We start from the raw sequence: 19,693 nt of genomic DNA, 5'->3' as shown, positions 1-19,693 counted from the left end.
TCCTTTCGTAAATAGCCACAATTTGTATACTTATTATACAAAGGCCTGCCATTGACTAAATAGTTAAAAGTTATTTTTTTTAACTTAATTAGTAATGTATTAACTTATAATACTTTACTAGTCAAAACATCCATTGTAACAACTTAGATTTTTACTGTCAATTAAAAAAATTATAAACTCATATTAATACATATAATATTATGTATAATAATAACTAGTGTTTGAATTGAGGGAAAACACAGGAAGATTGAATCTTGAATCCCGCTTATTTTTTAAAAAATAACTATACCCTAATCAATAAGATATTTAAATATTCAGGTAGGTACTCAAATTTTTTCATACTCTTTTCCTCCTCCTTATTTTAAACTCTAAAAATAATAATAATAAAAAATATCTATATTTAAACCACGTTAAAAAAAAAGAGGTCCGTTTCGCCAGCACTGCCACTTTCGAATTTTTATATCAATAAACCTCGACAGTATTATGACTATTGTGTACTTTTTTTGTACAACTTTGTACAACTAAAACAAAATTTTGTATACTCCTCCAAACACGATTAAAAACCGTTTTTCCTATGCGCATGCTGGGAAAACGTTTCCCCAGCACTCCCTTTGTCAAATATTGAAAACAATTCAATTTTAAATTATACAGTATTATGTATTTTTTTTTTTTTTGTAAAATTTTGTAGGAAAAACGATTTTGGTCGTGTGTGAGGGGGCAGGTTGTACAAAATGTTGTTTTAGTTGTAAAAAATTGTACAAAAAAAAGTGCATAATACTGTCGAGGTTCGATATTAAAATTCGAAAGTGGCAGTGCTGGTGAAACAGATATAAAAAATCGATAGTTCATCATGATACATTTTATAAATAAAAATTATGTATATTTTTTTTTCATTTAAAATAGTTCGCGCGTGTTCAATAATTTATACAATGTTATATAATTATTATATATTATTTACGATTTATAATATTATTATGTACCATTTAATTTCTGTAGCTGTTATTAATATTTTTACTGGTTGCTATCCTGTAACATTGCACTCACTCGCTGAAAATAATTTTGTCAATGAGCTGTCAACGAAACTAATGACTTGTGTTGTAGTTGTAGGTACTTACTACCTAATATTACAATATTTAGAATGAAAAACACGAACAGACACTAATATCGTGCACACAGTTTTGAAACTGAAAATATGAATCTCAAGGATACTATATCATTATAAATTATAATATAAAGGTATTTATAATTAAAACCGTCTAAAAAAGGAATAATTATATTATTCTTATAGTGCATATAAAAAGACATAAAAAACGTATATTATTCTACGAACGTGATATGCTAAATCTAAAATGATCCCACCGTAAAACAAATGTGCATGCTCGACGTCTACTTCCATAAAAAGGTTCTTTGTCTTGTTTATATTTGACGTACAAATATTATTATTATTTCATTTTTCTTAGCGACTGATGTATTTCAAAATACATACGCCATACGCGCACTAGTCATCTCGAAAAATAAGTTCAATCGATAGTTGTACACTTATAATAATATAGTTATCTAAAAAAAAAAAAACAAAAAAACCATCCAATAGTCGAAAACCCGAAACCATTGTAGTGCCCAATTATTATGAACAAATCAAGTTCAAAACATTTCGCGGTCTGATGTCCGGTCTCGACCTACGCACTAAATAAACATCGTAGTATTAATAACGAATTCGATGGTCGCTAAATCATACTGCTGTCTGAAATTCGCAGTTAACTTTTGTTAGTCAAATTGTAAATTTGTTTACGGTCAACGATGTTATTTATTGGGGTTTTGATTTTAGATGCTCGTGGATAGTTACACTTTATTATCTTCTTATACTTATAATACGGAATACAACATAATGCCAAAACAACACAATTTAACGCACAAAAAAATAAACTATTGTGGTCTGTAGGTTTATTTAAAAAAATGTTATTGGTCATATTATATTAACCCGTAAGTAGGCCCATTACCTGATTGTCATATAAGCCCATAACCCTTACGAAAAATAATCATATTCTGTTTGAAGCGCTAGGCCGCTAGAGCACTATACAGGCATTTAAATAAGTAGTATACTAAATTTTCAGTAGGTATTTATGTCTACGTCAAAATAGGCTGAGAAAATTTTTTCTAAACCAATTGGTTTGAGAGTTAAACAATTCTGGCTGTTTTGAGCTCTATGATTAATAAAATGTACCTTCACCTCATAATATATTAGTATACAATTCAACATTTATAGTTTAATTTTTCTTAATAATTAATATTTTATATGTAGCTTTTTTATGTATATAACTTTATAAATTATAAGTTCAGCAGTTTTCACTAATCTGCAAAAGTTTACACCGTGGAACACGACCTGGTGGTTTTGTCATTTATACAAGTTTTTAACCGCGTCAAAATGATGTAAGCTATTTGTATAAATATTTGTGAGCGTAAAATCAATTTTTGTAACTTTGTATAAGATACTCTTTCCCAAAAATTACATCAAACATTTTAATACGATCAAAATTTCAAAATTAACAAAACACGAAAAGCATGAAATTAAAACTTAATGCTATTATTAAAAATTAAAAATTATTAGTTAAAATCACTGACTTATTGGGCTATGTGGGCCGCAAATGTACGCCCAAGTTGAGAAGTACAGAACCTTTATCGCTACATTAAAAAAACACTGTACATTTTTTTTTTATCATTAAAATCACAATTATATTAAAAATAATTTAATTTACAATACGAAAAAAATTCTATAACAAAAGACTCTTTCTAGCAGCATTATTGAATAATTTAATTATTATACCGTAAAGATGCCTTACCACTTATATGCTCTAGGAGTTAGGACCACTAAGTTCCATGTTTCGCCACTAGACACTAGTTAAAATTATAAATTGTAAAAATATAATATTTTGTAATGACTTCAACCTATATAATATATAATATTGTAAAAAATTATTTTGAAAAACGTTAATATAATTATTCTATTTTCAAGATAATGAATGTTTCTTTTAAAAATATTTACACATAAATGTATAATTAGAAATCAAATAATTTAATAACTTGAGTAGTTATGTACTCACGTTTTCAAACATACATTGTATTGTGTATTCTATTAAAAAATAAAATGTATTTACTTGTATTTAAAAATATTAAAATTGTTCAAAAAACTTTAAACATTTACATTTCAAATGCGTATATATTATATTTTGTATGAAAATTTATTAACTCGAAATTAAAGTACCTACCTATTGACATTTTTGGAAGTATTTTTATAAAAATAGCACAATAACCCGAAAAATTATGCTCCACTAGTCTACTTCAAAATTTGAACGATTTATGAAAAACATAAAGAATATTACATTTTATTTTTAATTTGATTGATAAACAATAAAAGGAACGTGAATTCTAACCACTAATTTTCCAAATAAATGAGTAGAAATGTTACGGGATAATTGGCATAGAAAATCAATAAATCCAATGATGAAAAAAAAAGTGCAAAAAGTATCAATCCTTCGGGCCGGATTTGAACCAGCGACCTATGGATGTCTGTTGATTTTACCAGCTACAGTCCACCGCTCTACCAACTGAGCTACCGAAGGCCATGCTGTTATCGGTTAAATTCATGATATTTAAACGCATTTTGGTAGGAGATAAAATAGCTAAAACAGTAAATCGTACGCTATCTAGTGGCAACAGTTGACCACCATAAGTCCGAAACAATTCAACAGGTACCGCTCATTATATTAAATCATTGGAACTCAAACATTTATCAGATTAAATTGACAATACCATTTAAAATATTTTCAATTCTTAAATCGTGGATACAGTCTACAGCATGGGTCACCAAATGGCGGCCCGCGGGCCCCCGAACACATTTTATCTGGCCCGCAGACAAATAATAAATAACACATTATTACGACAACATTATATGTTTTATTATTGTAAATTATTATTTTTATTAAATATTATTGGTTTTTAAATAATGTAAATATGTACTTAGAATTTTGATGGCCCGTGAAAAAATTTCAGATCCTTAATGTGGCCCTTCAAAAATATTAATTGGGGACCCCTGGTCTACAGTTTAATACGTTAATATGTTTTAATATTGTTGTTATTTATTATAAAATTTTAAAATAACATATTATATAAATATTTCCACGATAAACATTCATTGTTTTAAAGATTATTGTTTGAAAATTTAAGGTATACCCCAACGTATTATTATTATTATAATAATACATAAAAATTATAATATTTTTCCAAAAATTACCTATTTTTTTAATGAAATATTATCGTACACATACAGCAGTATTTTAACGAGCGAATCTGTTTTCTATTGACGGACCTTAAATGTCGTAGGCTACCCCTTACTTTGATATTTCATTCCTTTAATTAAAATTTTTAATTTTATTGAGTACTAATATGAAATGAATAAGATTGTCAAATTAACAAAGTAAATGTACTAATCAATAAATCTATTGATGTTTGTCAAAAGACGATTATGCATAACAGTTTACAATAAATTTTAAGTTAGGAACTTGGGTTATGTACCTATTATGTTACTAGTGTTACCTTACGGGCTTACGGCCAACAGGTAATATGTATATTTCCCAGATATTAAATTCAGTATTACTGTATTAGCCTGCAGTATTATTATTGGTGACTAATGACTGCACTACAAATAGCATTAACCACACACAATATATTACGTATGATTATAAAAATGTAATGCACTAATGCTGTATTGCTGTACAACATATTAAATTACAAATTTAAATTATAATTACAATTTCTTTAAAGTCAACCCAATTAATCATTCATTAAATGTATGAGTAGGTAGGTATTCAAATTATTCTAATAAGCCAATAAGTCACATTAATTTTGTAAATAAAATTATCTTGACGGTGATATTTATTGACGAATAAAATCGATAGTTTGATATAACAATCGATTCCTCAAACTTCATAAGCGCTTAATAAAAATAAAAAAATAGTAATAAAATTTATTATAATTGGCTTATATTGTTATTTTCACAACTAAAAAATGCAAAAAGTTTTCCTCCCCGGCGGGGAATCGAACCCCGGTCTCCCGCGTGACAGGCGGGGATACTTACCACTATACTACCGAGGATTATGCTTAGTCGATGGATTTTTACATTATTTAACCTCAGCTTTCTTGTATTTAGTTATTTGTTAATTTGTTATTGTGTATTTATATGATTCATTTCTTATTTAATTTTTTATTTTATATGTAAATTATCACAAATTAAAAAGAACTTCATTCCTAAAATATATATTATTATTAAATGTATACATAGCCAATACATAATTAGTAATAAGTAGGTATACCTTCTACTTTCTATAGACAATACTGATACAGGTTAAATGATTAATATCTACACATGCAATTCTTTTATAGTCACTAATCGCTACCGTACAAATGTACAAATAATTATAATTAATATAATAGAATATAGATTTTATAATACCTACCTAATGGCTATTAATATTTTATACTATATTAGTATATTATATTGACTATCGGGCGCGGATACAAGGAGGGTTATGTGGGCTTCAGGCCCCTCCCTTAGGCCTTAGGTACCTACTTAAAATATTTCAAAATTTAAACTCAATGCCTATGCTTTTATGTGCTTGGAGTACATTTTGTATTTATCCCCCCCCCCCCTCATTTAATTTCTAGTTCCGCGCCTGTTGACTATTGATAACTTTCTTCCTATAATGGAATATTTTATTTATTTTATTTAGGTAGGTAGGTCATTATATTATGTCCAAGTTAATAATGTAAAAAAACTTGTCAAATTTAAAACACTTGGTGTAAAATGCTAGGTTTATTACTTTATTACCAAATAGACAATAGTTATAATTATTCTCGGTTATTTAGAATTGACTAGGTGCCTCTAAGGCTCTAAGCAGTCTAAGCACCAAGTAAAAGTTGTTTGTGGTTTGATGTTTCAAATAAAATTAAAATAATGTTACGACTGCTATAGCTCATAAAAATCTATTTATTTTGAGACTTCAAGTACCTAAGTAGATATGTTACTACGAACTCCATCTACTTGGTACCCATTGAAGATTATATAGCATTCGATACCGACCGTTTTGATCTTTATCTAACACACGCGGAACATAAGACATTTAGACGTGTACCAAACGTACCGTTGATCTCATGAAGCGATAAAAAATCTCAAAACAGATTTAAATTTGCCACTAAGTCTACTTGAAAACTACTTTCCCGCATTTTGGATTGTACAATAGGTATAATATAATACTAATAATATTATTTATTTATTTTATTTATAAACAATTTAACGGTCCTAAGTCATTTATAATAATTAATAATATATTATTGTGTATGAAATTAATAAAAAAACAAAATAGATAAAAAAATAAAAAAAATTACCTATTACAATAAATTAATACTATACCTAAAGTCCTAAATTATTTGTCAAATTATAGAAGACTATATTATAGTACTATTGAATATTGGTACAACTCATATAATAAGATAATAAGTAGGTACCTATATAGATATATTGTACATAATATAATACGTAATTGAAATAGCCAAACAAAAAAATAAATATTTATTTTTTATTTAGTCATTGTTTTAACATAACGCTTCAATGAATGTAGCCTAACCATTTATAATTTTTGTATTTAGGTGTTAGATTATTATGATTTATTTGTTGTATACTCGAATACAGACATAGAAATAAAATAAAATTATAAAAATATTGTAAGGACAAGGTTAATATATTATACGTAGTCGATACCTAATACACAGGTTATGGAATCGTGGTTAATAATATTTTTAGTAAATTTAATGATAATCAACTACTATAAAGGTATTGTACATATCAAACAAGTTAAATAAATAGATGTAATAGAACCATAAATATAGCTATTTAAATAATTTAAAACAATCATATTTAACTCGACATTTTTTGTCACTAATCGTATTTTTGTATAATGTTTGAATGCAAAATATTTTTCAAAATTTATTATATTTTTTCTATTTTCATACAATATACTTTTTATAGGTGACACTTCCGTGTTTATAAATACTTTATACTTACCTAACCTATATTTTTTAGTCGTTACCATAGTAAGTAAGATGATTTGGTATACTTTAAACCGCTTCTTGATCCGATCACTCATCCTCATCTGACTCCTTATCCAATAATGATGCATCCGATCGGATGCGTGATCGGACAAAGGATAAGTGATCAGGTAAATTTATAAATTTCTATACACAACGCGATTTTCAATATACGAGTAATTAGACTAAATTTAAGCTAATTATAAGCATTTAAAATACATGATTTTTTTCTATAAATATTGATTTCAATTATCTTGTTTAGTATTTTTAGTAAAAATGCTTAAACATTAAATATAAATAAATTCATTTCATAGAACTTAAGCAATTACAAAATATTGTAAATACTTAAAATAATCATAAGAGTTTTTTCTCAAATAACTTTAGTTATTAATTATCATTCTGTAGTTAAACAAATATTAATCATATAGAAACTTGAAGCTTTTCACTATTGCTATTACGCGTATATATTATTGATTTCTGTAATACGCAATGAATTTTTCTAAGGATATTTATATAGAATATAGACAATACAGGATAATTTTACCATAAACCTATACAAATCGTTTTACAGTAGATAGTAATGGCTTACCTATAAGTTAATATAACAACGATATTTTATGACATAATATTAATATATTATATTATAATTTAATATAATATGCGATGTTTTTTATATATAGGTACAAATTAGATCAACATACCATACCTAATACTAAAAGAAAAAGAAATTATAAAAATAAATATCTTAAGAAATAGAGACTGACACACTGTCAGTATCGCTTTTCGTACGTATGCAAAGAGTTGTCATTGAATTCAAATTTAACACATCCATTACAGTGACCTTGCTCAATGACGACCAACGGTCGGTCGAAACTTACTATACAACCGAGCGACTTTCACGGTTTTTTTAGTACTAAGAGTGACACCACTGACACCCCTTCCCCACATCATCAAACATACAGAGTTGATCGTTTCGCTATTATAGACTACCCTCGATATTTAAATTTAACTGTTATAAAAAGTGACTTCAAACACTAGAAAAAATTAAAAAATACATATCATTAAATATCCAATACATTAATTATTTATTGTTCCGCTTAGAATTAAAAAAAATACTTATATACGAGTAACTATAAATAATAATGTACGATGATATTTTAATTAAATATGATTATTAATGCCTATTATATTTTTAACATTTTTTTTAATTGATCACATTATCAACAAATGGCAATCATGCAGACATTATCTATGTAATTACTAATTAGTAATATTTTGTGTTAGTGGCACAATGTGAAAATGTATTTAACATATAACGATATAACAGTTAAATTTATACTTATTATATTGTGAGTCATACGTAGGCAGACATATATGACGTGTGTCGTCATTACAGGTATTATACTGTTCTTGCTCGCCCCCATATAGTGTTTTAGGCAATAATAAGCTACCTATTATTAGTATCTATCGGCGTATAATAGTTATAACTTTTTACTTTTTTTTCTTGAATATGCGCTCCACAATACACTAGGAAGTCGAAAAGACTATTATATTAATTTATTTTAATTTACTGCGTACAGTATTATAATATATAATATACATATATTATGATTAACGAATTGCATATAATGGACAGTGACTCATATTTCGTTATTATACAGTAGGTAGGTTTAAATGCGATTTTTAATTACCATAATAATAGAATTATAGTCTTCCAGTAGAAAACGATAGATTATAATATTATGATATACAAATGGTTTTTTTTTTTCTTCACACGTTTATCCTTGATGATGAGCGTGATGACATATGAAAAACAATCCGAAGGTCGAATTTTCGACTAGCGCGCACCTATATCTGCAGGAGACTTCAACAGAGAAATCTGCAGTCTTCTAGGTCGCCGCGCAGGAATGCAATCACAATATAATTTACTATATTATACATATTACATACATAATATTATAGTCCAGTGGGAATTTTTAACGTGTTCATAATATTATTAGCTATATTACTGTTTTACGCGTGCACACACACACACGCATATACATATTATACACAATACATATATACATAACGCGCAAGACCTTTCTCCGTCTGTAGTATATAGGTATATAATGCATGTAATATATACATATAGTCGTGGCGGCGGCACGTACGTACCCATATATTATGTGTATATTATATATATATATGTATAATAATATATTACATTCATTATAGCCCCGATGGCTTTCTGCTTTCTTCGCGGCGCGCGCACATATACGAAAATTCACCATACGTATTATACACATAGCAGGTTAATATTATACTCAGCAAACGGTCGTGATGGCAGTCGAATTAAATACCGTTTATCATAACATCATATTATTATTATTATTATTATTTTCGGTCGGTCGGCCTGTCAGCCGGTGGGCGGTGGGTGGGGGGAATACGATTCGGATAAACTGGTCACTTGTCCCCCGCAGACCTCGCACGCCTATACTTATATACTATATCTACATATATATTATGTGTAATATATTATTTTTTTAACGTGCAGACATCGGGATCGCTGCCGCCGCTACTTTTTTTTTATGTATATACCTACATACGACACTGCAGTTATAATGTTATATATATTATAAACTCGGCGTGTTATATATTATACGGGCGAGCTTTCACTCTCCGACGAGCGCCGCCGCCGCCGTTTGTCGCAATTCGCGCCGTCGCCTGCCGCCGATTACTTCGCGCCGCGTGCCCACATCGTCCGTCGATTTTTCTCTCGTATACACATCACAATAAATATTATATTATACGTGTGCGTGTATAGCTATTTTGACCGTGTGTTGCATGTGTACTCGATCCCGTCGATTAAGTTGAACTATATATTATAATTCGTTTTCGTTGAAACCACGCGAAGAAGGCTGTATTCGGTTGTATAATATAACATTTCATCGTTCATATACATACTATAATATATCCATCACGCGATGAATTCGTGGCAGGAGAGCGGAATCGGACCCGAAGAACAGACGGACAACGATGACGATAAACTGTCGCTGGAAAACCTCAACCTGGACGAGCTCAAGACGCTGGTCTCGATGTGGTAAGGCTAGCTATATTTATATAAGTATACAGAAGAGTATATGCCGCTGTAGAGCTATTTAAATATATATTATGTGTATAGTACAGTATATACGTTATATATTGTTTAAGAAACTAACTACTGGTATAAAGTATAAATATATATAATTAATACAAATACTCTTAGACGGTTTTTATTTTGATAGGGGAAAAGAAGGATACCTACTAAGTACTAGGAAGGGCTGAAATCACTCAAATCAATCCCCCTTCCCAAACAAAAAACACGTTGGCATTGTTTTGTAGTACAGCCCATCCATCCCGAGACCGTCTGGTCACAGTTTCATGCATGCTTCGTTTTGTCCCACCCCCTCCCCTGTGGAGAGATATAGACAAAAATTGAAATTTTCCTTACGAATATAATGCGTATTGGATGCGTATACAGTATATTATACGTAATTTATCTAGCTGACACGCGCTAAGAATATTATGTATTATTTATATATTAAGATTTATATGTTTATATAGTTGTGTGTTTTTACATACTACCCACGCAATAATGTGTGAACTCTAACTACGATTTTAAATTATTTATGTATTTATTATATATGTCACTTTCCTTGTGACAGTTTTTTCATCATAATCCTGTTCGTTATATTTATAGTACGCGATGTATAATTAACGTAACTACGCGTATATATTATAATCAATACCTACCTTTATCATATAGGCACCTAACCTAGCTAGGACGCGTTTACCTTTACCTGTGATGGAAAAACTTTACAATTTCGATTAATATCTATACACATATGACATATACATAATAATATTCTCATCGGTATAAAGCGTATATTATACGACTTTACGCAATACTATATTATTAATATGCACGTGAATATAAGTACCACGACAATCATTTTGTCACCAACCTTCACCCAACTACTGACGAACAATTGCGATTCGTATGTATAGGTACATATACACATTGTATATAGTCTTATACGCATATGTATCTATGATATACAGTTCAAAATATATATTTATATATATGGTACCTGTGGTATTTAGTATTGCGTTTTATAAATTAAACTTTATAGCAATAACAGACAATATAACTGTGAGTATTGTATTATTGTCTGAATATTATTATGACATATGACATTTTCGTTCATGATGGCATATACATTTTACAACATATCTTATATTACAACATATTATTATATTAAATTATAACCTCTCAGAAAAAAATGCAACATAAAATTTTCTATACTTTACAAAATTTATTATTGTGCTCACTATTATTTATATGTATACTATTAGTTGTCTGTATCGCGTAGTATTGTAAAAACCAAACACTTAACAATAAACGATTTGTAAAAATACATGTGCATATACAGTAATATTGCAACATTGAACAATATTAATACTAAAATTTTTCCTTAATTGTATGATTCATAATAATGTGTATACTTTTTATAAAATATTTAAATAAAGTTGTTATTTGTATTTGTATATCCTACTGCAAATACCTACGTCTGAAAAAATATATTGTATTTACTATGAAAATATGTATAATTAATTGCCTTAAATGGGCGATAACCTTGATTGATATCAAACGAACCATCGCGATGGATATAACGAATTTATACATAGGTATATATTATAGTATATATACTTCATATATGAGTAGTAGAACACCTAATACGTTTTATAAACATTTATACACATTTATACACATAATTATAATTTATAATACACATAAACATATTATTATACTTAAAAATAATTAACAATTATTACTACTCAGTAAGTCAGTAAACTACCTACTAGTTAATTCGAATTTAAATCTCAGCACACACTATTACGATTGTTCATTAATTAACATTAATAAGTATTAATACGAAGATAATGTATTGACGCATTGCAATTTATAACATTTACGGTTGTGGTTGTATATTATTATTTATATTGTAACTTTATAGTAAGTACTAAGTACGAATGTACAGCACAGCACATCAATTGGCGCGGTTGGCAAATAGGTTTGAACCAATCAATGATTTGTTGGTTATCCGTTTATCTTGTACAATCGTATACTAATATTATACGGAATATTTTACGCAATGTTTAGGTATTATACTTAGCTAGTAGATATAATACATATAAATTATGGTTGTGTAATAAATTCGGCATGCATATACGATATAAATCGATCATATTAATAATAATAATGAGAGGTTCGAATTATAAACACGCGTTAAACTTCAATTGGGAAAATAAAGTACAAAATATTTTTTATTGATTCAACTACATGTTTCCAATACTGCAGATGAGATCAAAGATAAAAAAATAAGTCTGACACTGCTCGATCACCTCTTCGAAATCGATAATGCTACTGTCGCGTCGTCTGTGAAATCCCGAAATCCCCTTTATCACACACCACTCCGCCTCTCAACACCGAGCACTGCGATAAGTGGGTCTATCGATAAGATAGACTGGGTAATTCAAAAAATCTTCGGAGTGTGCAGTGCGTGCTGCATGATAATGTGAGTAGAGTAGAACTATCACATAATATACAACACGCAGGTATATCGAAAAACACTTCTCCTTATCAATGACCGATAAATGGGCGACTGTGTCAAAAACGTAAGCTTTATACGCATTGCGCATACACCTGCAGTTGATAGTACTTAGAAAATTATCTTCGATACATATTACGAATACCCATGTGCAGGCTATGTAAACGAATATATGATATATTTATATTCTATATAGCAAAAACATTAAAAGAAAATAATAACGGGAACTCTGACGCTCATCATCGTCGTCTCTGTCTGGTACATCCGCCTCTGCAACTGCAGTGAATCCGTACTCGTGCAGCTTTTTAATGTTCAATAACAAGCTATTAATATCATATTAAATAGTATTCTTGTGTGTGTGTGTGTGTGTGTGCGTGCGTGTGCGTGAAGTTAGATTAAAGTGTAAGTTCTTATCTCTATTGTTGTGTACTAGTCGGGCAACAAACAGCATCATTGTCGGGAAAACAAAACACGAAAACGAGCTGTGTATTATAATTTATAAAACAATCGTGTTCGTTCGTTTATCCGTCGCTGATAATATTTTTTTTTAAACTTTATATACACCCACACACGCGTGAATGAGCACACAATACGCGATGTCTAAACGCCGAATACGTCATATAATTTGTTATAATACCATGCACACACACAAGTCTTAACCGCGTCCGCCGTCGCGATCGGTTGTCAGTGCTAGCTCACGTAAAACACGTGAAATGCGCGCAATAATGAGCATGCAGTGGAACAGAATGACCGGACTGACGAGTCGAAGGAGCAGGGGAATCGTCGAGATAACGTCGTCAACGTGGCTTTCGAATAGGTTAGATTAGTTTTATAGGCAATACGTCATGCATACATTGTAATAAATTATTATTTATTTTCATATGATTATTATATTATATTGTGTGTACATAGGTTATATAGTGTTATACATTAGTTTAAAACTAGCATAGTCTAAATGCATAGATTTTAGTGATTTTACACAACATGTATATAAGAGTATTATTAAAATGCCATAAACAAACTTTTAAATTGGTGTATTTTAGTACTGTACTACATTAAGTATTTACTATAAAATAATTGCAAATTAAAATTCGTTCAAATATAGAACTGTTTTTAAATTTGTTGATACTCTAATTATTCAATTCCATACCGCAAACAGTTTAAAGATCTACAGACAAAAACCAAACATTTAAAAAATATATAGGTACTTACTACTTATATAAAAAGTACGTGTATAGGTGTAGAACTTTACAACACGAATGCGTTGTATCGTTGTGAATATTAAGACTTAAATGTATTTCTATAACGTATTAATGAAAAAAAAATTCAAATTTTGGGAAGTAGGTATGTGCTGTAATACTCTCATATCCAGAATTTATTGATCATAGAAAATTATATTTATTTACTATTTTAATGACAAAAAGTATACTAAAGAATAAAGATGCTATAGCTATAGCAATAATATATATTTTATTTTTATTTTTATGAGTATTACAATTTTCAATCTCTTAAATTACAAGTTATAGCTATTAAGTATTAACTGATTACATATTCAACTAGTTTATCAGTAACTACAATATAGTATACATATAGAATGAATTGTAAGTGGTGTGTTCAATGTTGTAACTAACTATAATATATTTGTTTTTCCTAATGACATTTAAAATATTTTCAGTTACTATTTCATAATAATGATATAACAATATTAATTTTATCTCTGTTCTTGTTTTTTTGTTTTCGTTAGTTAGTTTGTTTAAGCTAGGTACTCTAACTAAAAGGTAAAATAAAAAAATAAATAAAAAACAAGTGCACCGCCCGGGAATCGAACCCGGATCGCAAGAATGGGAATCTTGCATGATACCATTACACCAGCGGTGCTCTCGGAACTTAGGGTCGTAATTTACACATTTAATATTGTTTCAGCTACTTATTTTTCATAATACAGAATAATTTATTGTTATTACTTAATACTTATTAGTAAGTTTTATTATCAAGTAACTTAAATACGTGAATATTTTTACATGCTAGAATAAAAATAACACAGTATTGCACTCGCACTACACAGTTACATACAATAGTATCTAAGGTGTAATAAATTTTTAAATAATTTACCTACATAGAAGCTTGACCTATTATCTTTATAAATAAAGGTATATAAAATATAAAAATATATGAATAGGGTTAAAACATAGCTTTTAAATATTTTACTTGTAGCATGTATTTATATATTTTTTAAATTATTTGTATTGTATTTATATAATATTTTCAAATCTTACATATATTAACATTTGCTAAGTATAAAATATAATAATAACAATAAAATTAATGCCAATACTTGCATGGAAAAATAATAAATTTATTGTAAATATAATCCCATATAGTCTACACGTACATTCTATAAATAGGTGTTTTAGGTGTTAAATGATAAATTGCCTACGTTTTATAACACAATTACTAGTATTTACAAGTAAAATTACGAAATTTTTCTTATATTTTTACCTTTTTAATGAATAGGTATTTTGACGTTTTGTCACGCCAAATGAATATATTTTGTAAAATAATTTTCAACAGTTTAAAATCTGTCTAGTTAATAATAAAAATAATATAAACATTAAGCTATATTTTATAAAATTTACATTTTAACATTGCTTTAAAATTAATTTTAGTTAGTATTTCATGTAATTTAATATACAATTTCTAAAATGGTCTTTATTTTTTATAAAATATAAAGTCTTTCCTTCATAACACAAAATGCAATAAACATCAAAATTTCTTTTTGTGTATGAATACCAAACCAGTTTTCTTACAGTATTTTTCATGGTTTGTTTTTCAAAGCATTAAAATCTGAGACCTTTATTTATAACCAGTTGAATACGACGAAAAATCTTAGTCCATATTTTTTATAAAGAATTTATTTAATGGGCTTCCTGAATTAGCCATAACATTACGATTATTATAGATATATACGATTGAATTGGTTTTATTATTTCCATTGCAGTTAGTTTCCTTATTCCTTATATACCTATTTATACTACTATAATAGTCATGTATTGTACAATAATGCATAATAATCAGTATAATATTAATTGTAGTGTAAAGTTTAATCATATACAGTTTTCATAATAGTTAGTTAGTTGACAGTTAGGTATAATATAATAATTGTACCTAAACTTTTGTATTGTGTTTGTTATTATATTTTTATGTCTTAAAATATTTCAAACGTCTAAAAGTTTAAATGATTATATTAAACATTTCGAGAGTATTTTATTAGATCAAACAATTTAAACACATAATATTCATATAGAGTCTATATTATAGACCTTATCATAATACTTCATACCTACTATTATAAGTCAATATACGTTTAATAATTATACTGGGTCTCTGTCTGACGTAAGCTTCATTTTTAAATCAATTAGACACTATATTTTTCACACATATTTGAGATAATATTTAACAGTTAGTAAGTAATAATATTTTTATATAAATATTTGCATTGCAATGCAATGATATATCTCTATAAATTATAAACCTTATATGTATATTGTATACTAATATATCATAATAAAATTAATGGGTAATAGTTTTTGTCAATTCTCTCAAACATTCAACACTTTAACAATTATTAATATAAACAAATTGCATGTTAGGAAAAATAATTAAAAAAACAATCGAATTATCGCGTAGATTTTTTTGATTATATTAAACGTGTAATAACAATAGGTGACGTATTAATACACAATTCAACATAACATTTAAATAAAATGTATGGTGCGGGTACTCATATTATAATACCAATATGAATCTATGATGATATTCGTATAACATTTTTACCTATACGTTTTATCTCTACATTTCTGAATAATAAAAACTATATACTTATGTCTTATAGTAATAATTATGGTTATCAATGTATAAATAACTAATAATTTCATTTCGTTAGAAAATTCATTGAATATATACATATTTATTCGGTAAAATTTGTTTGTTGTGACGACAAAAATATTGACATCTTATGCTATATTATTCAAACCTATACAAAAAGTAAACAAGTTAGATATAACTTACAAGTTAAACACAATATTTTTAATAGTAACATATATGATATATGACATATGTATAACTTAACCTACCGCACAATTTTGTTTGGCTGTATTTAGGGAGGGAGTATCATGGGTCTGTTGTCGTAGTTATTGAGTTAATTATTTTGTTATCATCGGGTATATTTCGGTACGTTTTATTAATTAGATTGAAAATACTACAAATACTTTACGTTCAATTAAGATTTACAAACTGGATATCGCGTTATGTAAGAAGGTATTTCGTATAGGTATTTGTATTTTGTTATATTCTTGTATTTACCACGGGGGGCACCGATGAATGATGATCATCCAGCACATCAGTACATAATTTGTTTACAAATTATTTAAATATTTAATACAATGAAACATAGTTGTTTAGGTATAAAAATATCTTTTAAGGTCATATATGTACACATTATGTACTTAGGTATGTAATTTTCTTATCGAGATGTTAAATCGGTTCATAATCATATGTATATATTTACTATATAAATATATGTACCTTATAATTATAATTTATAACGATTCTGTGATTATTGTTGTTTGTTTTATTAGTGCCACAGACAACAGTCATGAATGTTATATACATAGTTTTAAAAAAAGAGAGAACCTCTTGAACATCGAAATTTTACTATATACCTACAGTTCACAAAAAAATGTGTAAAAATGGTTATTAATTATTACATATTAATTTGTAATTTATATTTATATATAAATATATAATTTAGCACTAGATAATGACTAATGAGAACTCAGTCATACTTCATAACTTTTGTGACCATGTTTACATTTTATCCTTGAATATGCTTAGTAAAACTCCAATACTTGAACACTGTTGTCTGTTATCCGTTTTTATTTTATGGTTAATGAATATACACAATACATAATATTATATTAAATATTATATGCGTAAAAAAATTTAAAAAAAAGATAAACGACCGTGATACCGATGATTTACATTTAGATAATTCATTAAATTTATTATTTTTGAAGGAGAGCTTTATATTTTTGCTATCGGTCCATAATTGTATATTGTTTATTATACGATTAATACTTAATATAAAACATTTATCAACTCTTATTAATATTGAATTTGATAACACATTTTGAATTATGAATAGATGATTAAAAAGTATATTATATTAATCTACAGTTTGATAAACTCGCATGAAATATTATTATGTGTTTACACTGTTTACAGCCAGTTAACAGTGAATTTCATATTATCTAGAAATGATATAAATTGAAAATTGTAATAAAATAATAATAATACCTTTATAATATTACTATATATAATAATTAATAACTAATAAGGAATATGTTTTTGTATCTATTTGTATGTCTTAAATGCAATGAGTCAAATTAATTTATATTTTTATTTAAACATAAAACTTATTTTATTAAAATAAACAAAAAAAATAAGTATGTAGATACAATTTTGAGTTATTACTATGTATATATATATATATATATATATATATACATTTTTATAAATAAAAGTACATTATTAAAAACGATATTGTATTCATATAATAATATAAACTGCAGTTACAATATATGTATACATATATACATATATGTTTAAATAATCGAATAGTGTAGGTCGACAATATTTAAGGAAATTAAAATTTATAATCAGTTTTTTAAAAAATTGCCCATTGGCCAAAAAGTCAATTTGAAAAATATATATTTAGTAATTGTATGAAACTATTGTCTATTTTATGAGAGATTTGAATATTTAAAACTCATAAAATAAGTAACATGACCTGTAGACGACATTGTAATAGGTAACATACTTCAACTGTAATTTACACAAAATTCAAAATAAAAAAAATAAATAACCTTATGAACAATAATAGCAGTAGTTTATAAGAAATAAAATTGAAAATAATACAAAACACTTTTTATAATTTAAAAAATTATAACCCATAAACATTATAGTTGCAATAATATAATGGATAGATTAATAAGGAATTAAACTTTTAAGGACGTAAGGTTAACAATAGGACTGTAGAAAATCCGATTAACTAACATTCAAATAATATACAAATTTTCGAGTGAAAACTCGGTGATAGGTTTACTTAAAAAAGGCATAAATAATAAATTTTGGCATCAGTAGTTGGAGGGGCATCAGAATTCCAATGGGATCCTCTGGAGAAGTTCCCATTGGTGCAACACAATTAATCAGTATAGATCATGAAGTTGCTTCATCATATGAAATGTAATGGTTAAGTTGTAACCACTACTGATGCAAATGTATAACTCGTCGCCAGGCTATTTGTGCAATATTATTCCAGGAGTCGACATCAGCTTGGCGTTTTGGTCATCAGCAATCGGGTGGCCTTCGCCAATCGACACACAGTGACCAGCGATTCGGGCGGGTCGGCAAGACGTCTAAAGTCGTAATAGTTAACGGTGTAGAGGGGTGACTGCGACGAAAGTTCCCGAAACTGACTACGACGCTTCTCGCTGGATGACCGTCGATAGACCGTCGTCCCGCCAACGCCATCTATCGGCAACGGTTGACCGTCTGACGGGATGTTTAGAACGAGGAGTTAATACGATTGTCGCGCGACGCGCAGTTATTATTATTATTATTAATCGTAGTGTGTTGCCTATACAGTATCCACACACTGAACACTCGTTTTTTAACGAAAAATATATTGAATCAAAGTGTAAAACTCGAATTAGTAGTGAATATTTTTACATTTTAGTGTGAAAATTAAACGTACAATCACTCTGCAGCCCATCATTGTTATTTTATTTTCTTAATTTTATAATATATTTATATAGTATATTTTATATTATATTTTGTTGTTTATGAAATACAAATACATTAGA

At 27.8% G+C, this 19,693-nt stretch overlaps 1 protein-coding gene and 3 non-coding genes across 6 annotated transcripts in view; 1 reads left to right on the top strand and 3 right to left on the bottom strand.

The window, feature by feature from the left end:
* LOC132929641 (NAD kinase-like) overlaps window positions 1–19,693 on the top strand; it is a 60,290-nt gene that overhangs the window by 14,504 nt on the left and 26,093 nt on the right. The window contains exon 1 of one of the 3 annotated variants that reach the window (XM_060995137.1): window positions 9,846–10,219. The exons of 1 other annotated variant lie outside the window; for it this stretch is intronic. In XM_060995137.1, the coding sequence (XP_060851120.1) occupies window positions 10,104–10,219 (116 nt within the window). In that variant the 5' untranslated portion in view covers window positions 9,846–10,103. Of the gene's footprint in view, window positions 1–9,845; window positions 10,220–13,247; window positions 13,588–19,693 lie in introns of those variants that run through there. One more of the 3 variants, XM_060995139.1, reaches the window with a different exon arrangement.
* Window positions 3,527–3,617, bottom strand: Trnay-gua (transfer RNA tyrosine (anticodon GUA)). The gene is given in 2 exon segments: window positions 3,527–3,562; window positions 3,581–3,617. It is a non-coding gene; the product is annotated as a tRNA-Tyr (tRNA).
* Trnad-guc (transfer RNA aspartic acid (anticodon GUC)) lies at window positions 5,077–5,148 on the bottom strand. The gene has a single exon. It is a non-coding gene; the product is annotated as a tRNA-Asp (tRNA).
* Trnag-ccc (transfer RNA glycine (anticodon CCC)) lies at window positions 14,578–14,648 on the bottom strand. Its single transcript has one exon. It is a non-coding gene; the product is annotated as a tRNA-Gly (tRNA).

This window comes from Rhopalosiphum padi, chromosome 4 (assembly GCF_020882245.1).
Source record: "Rhopalosiphum padi isolate XX-2018 chromosome 4, ASM2088224v1, whole genome shotgun sequence".
Lineage (NCBI taxonomy): Eukaryota > Metazoa > Arthropoda > Insecta > Hemiptera > Aphididae > Rhopalosiphum > Rhopalosiphum padi.
The sequence above is the reverse complement of the archived record's forward strand: the minus strand, read 5'-3'. Positions and strand labels throughout refer to the sequence as shown.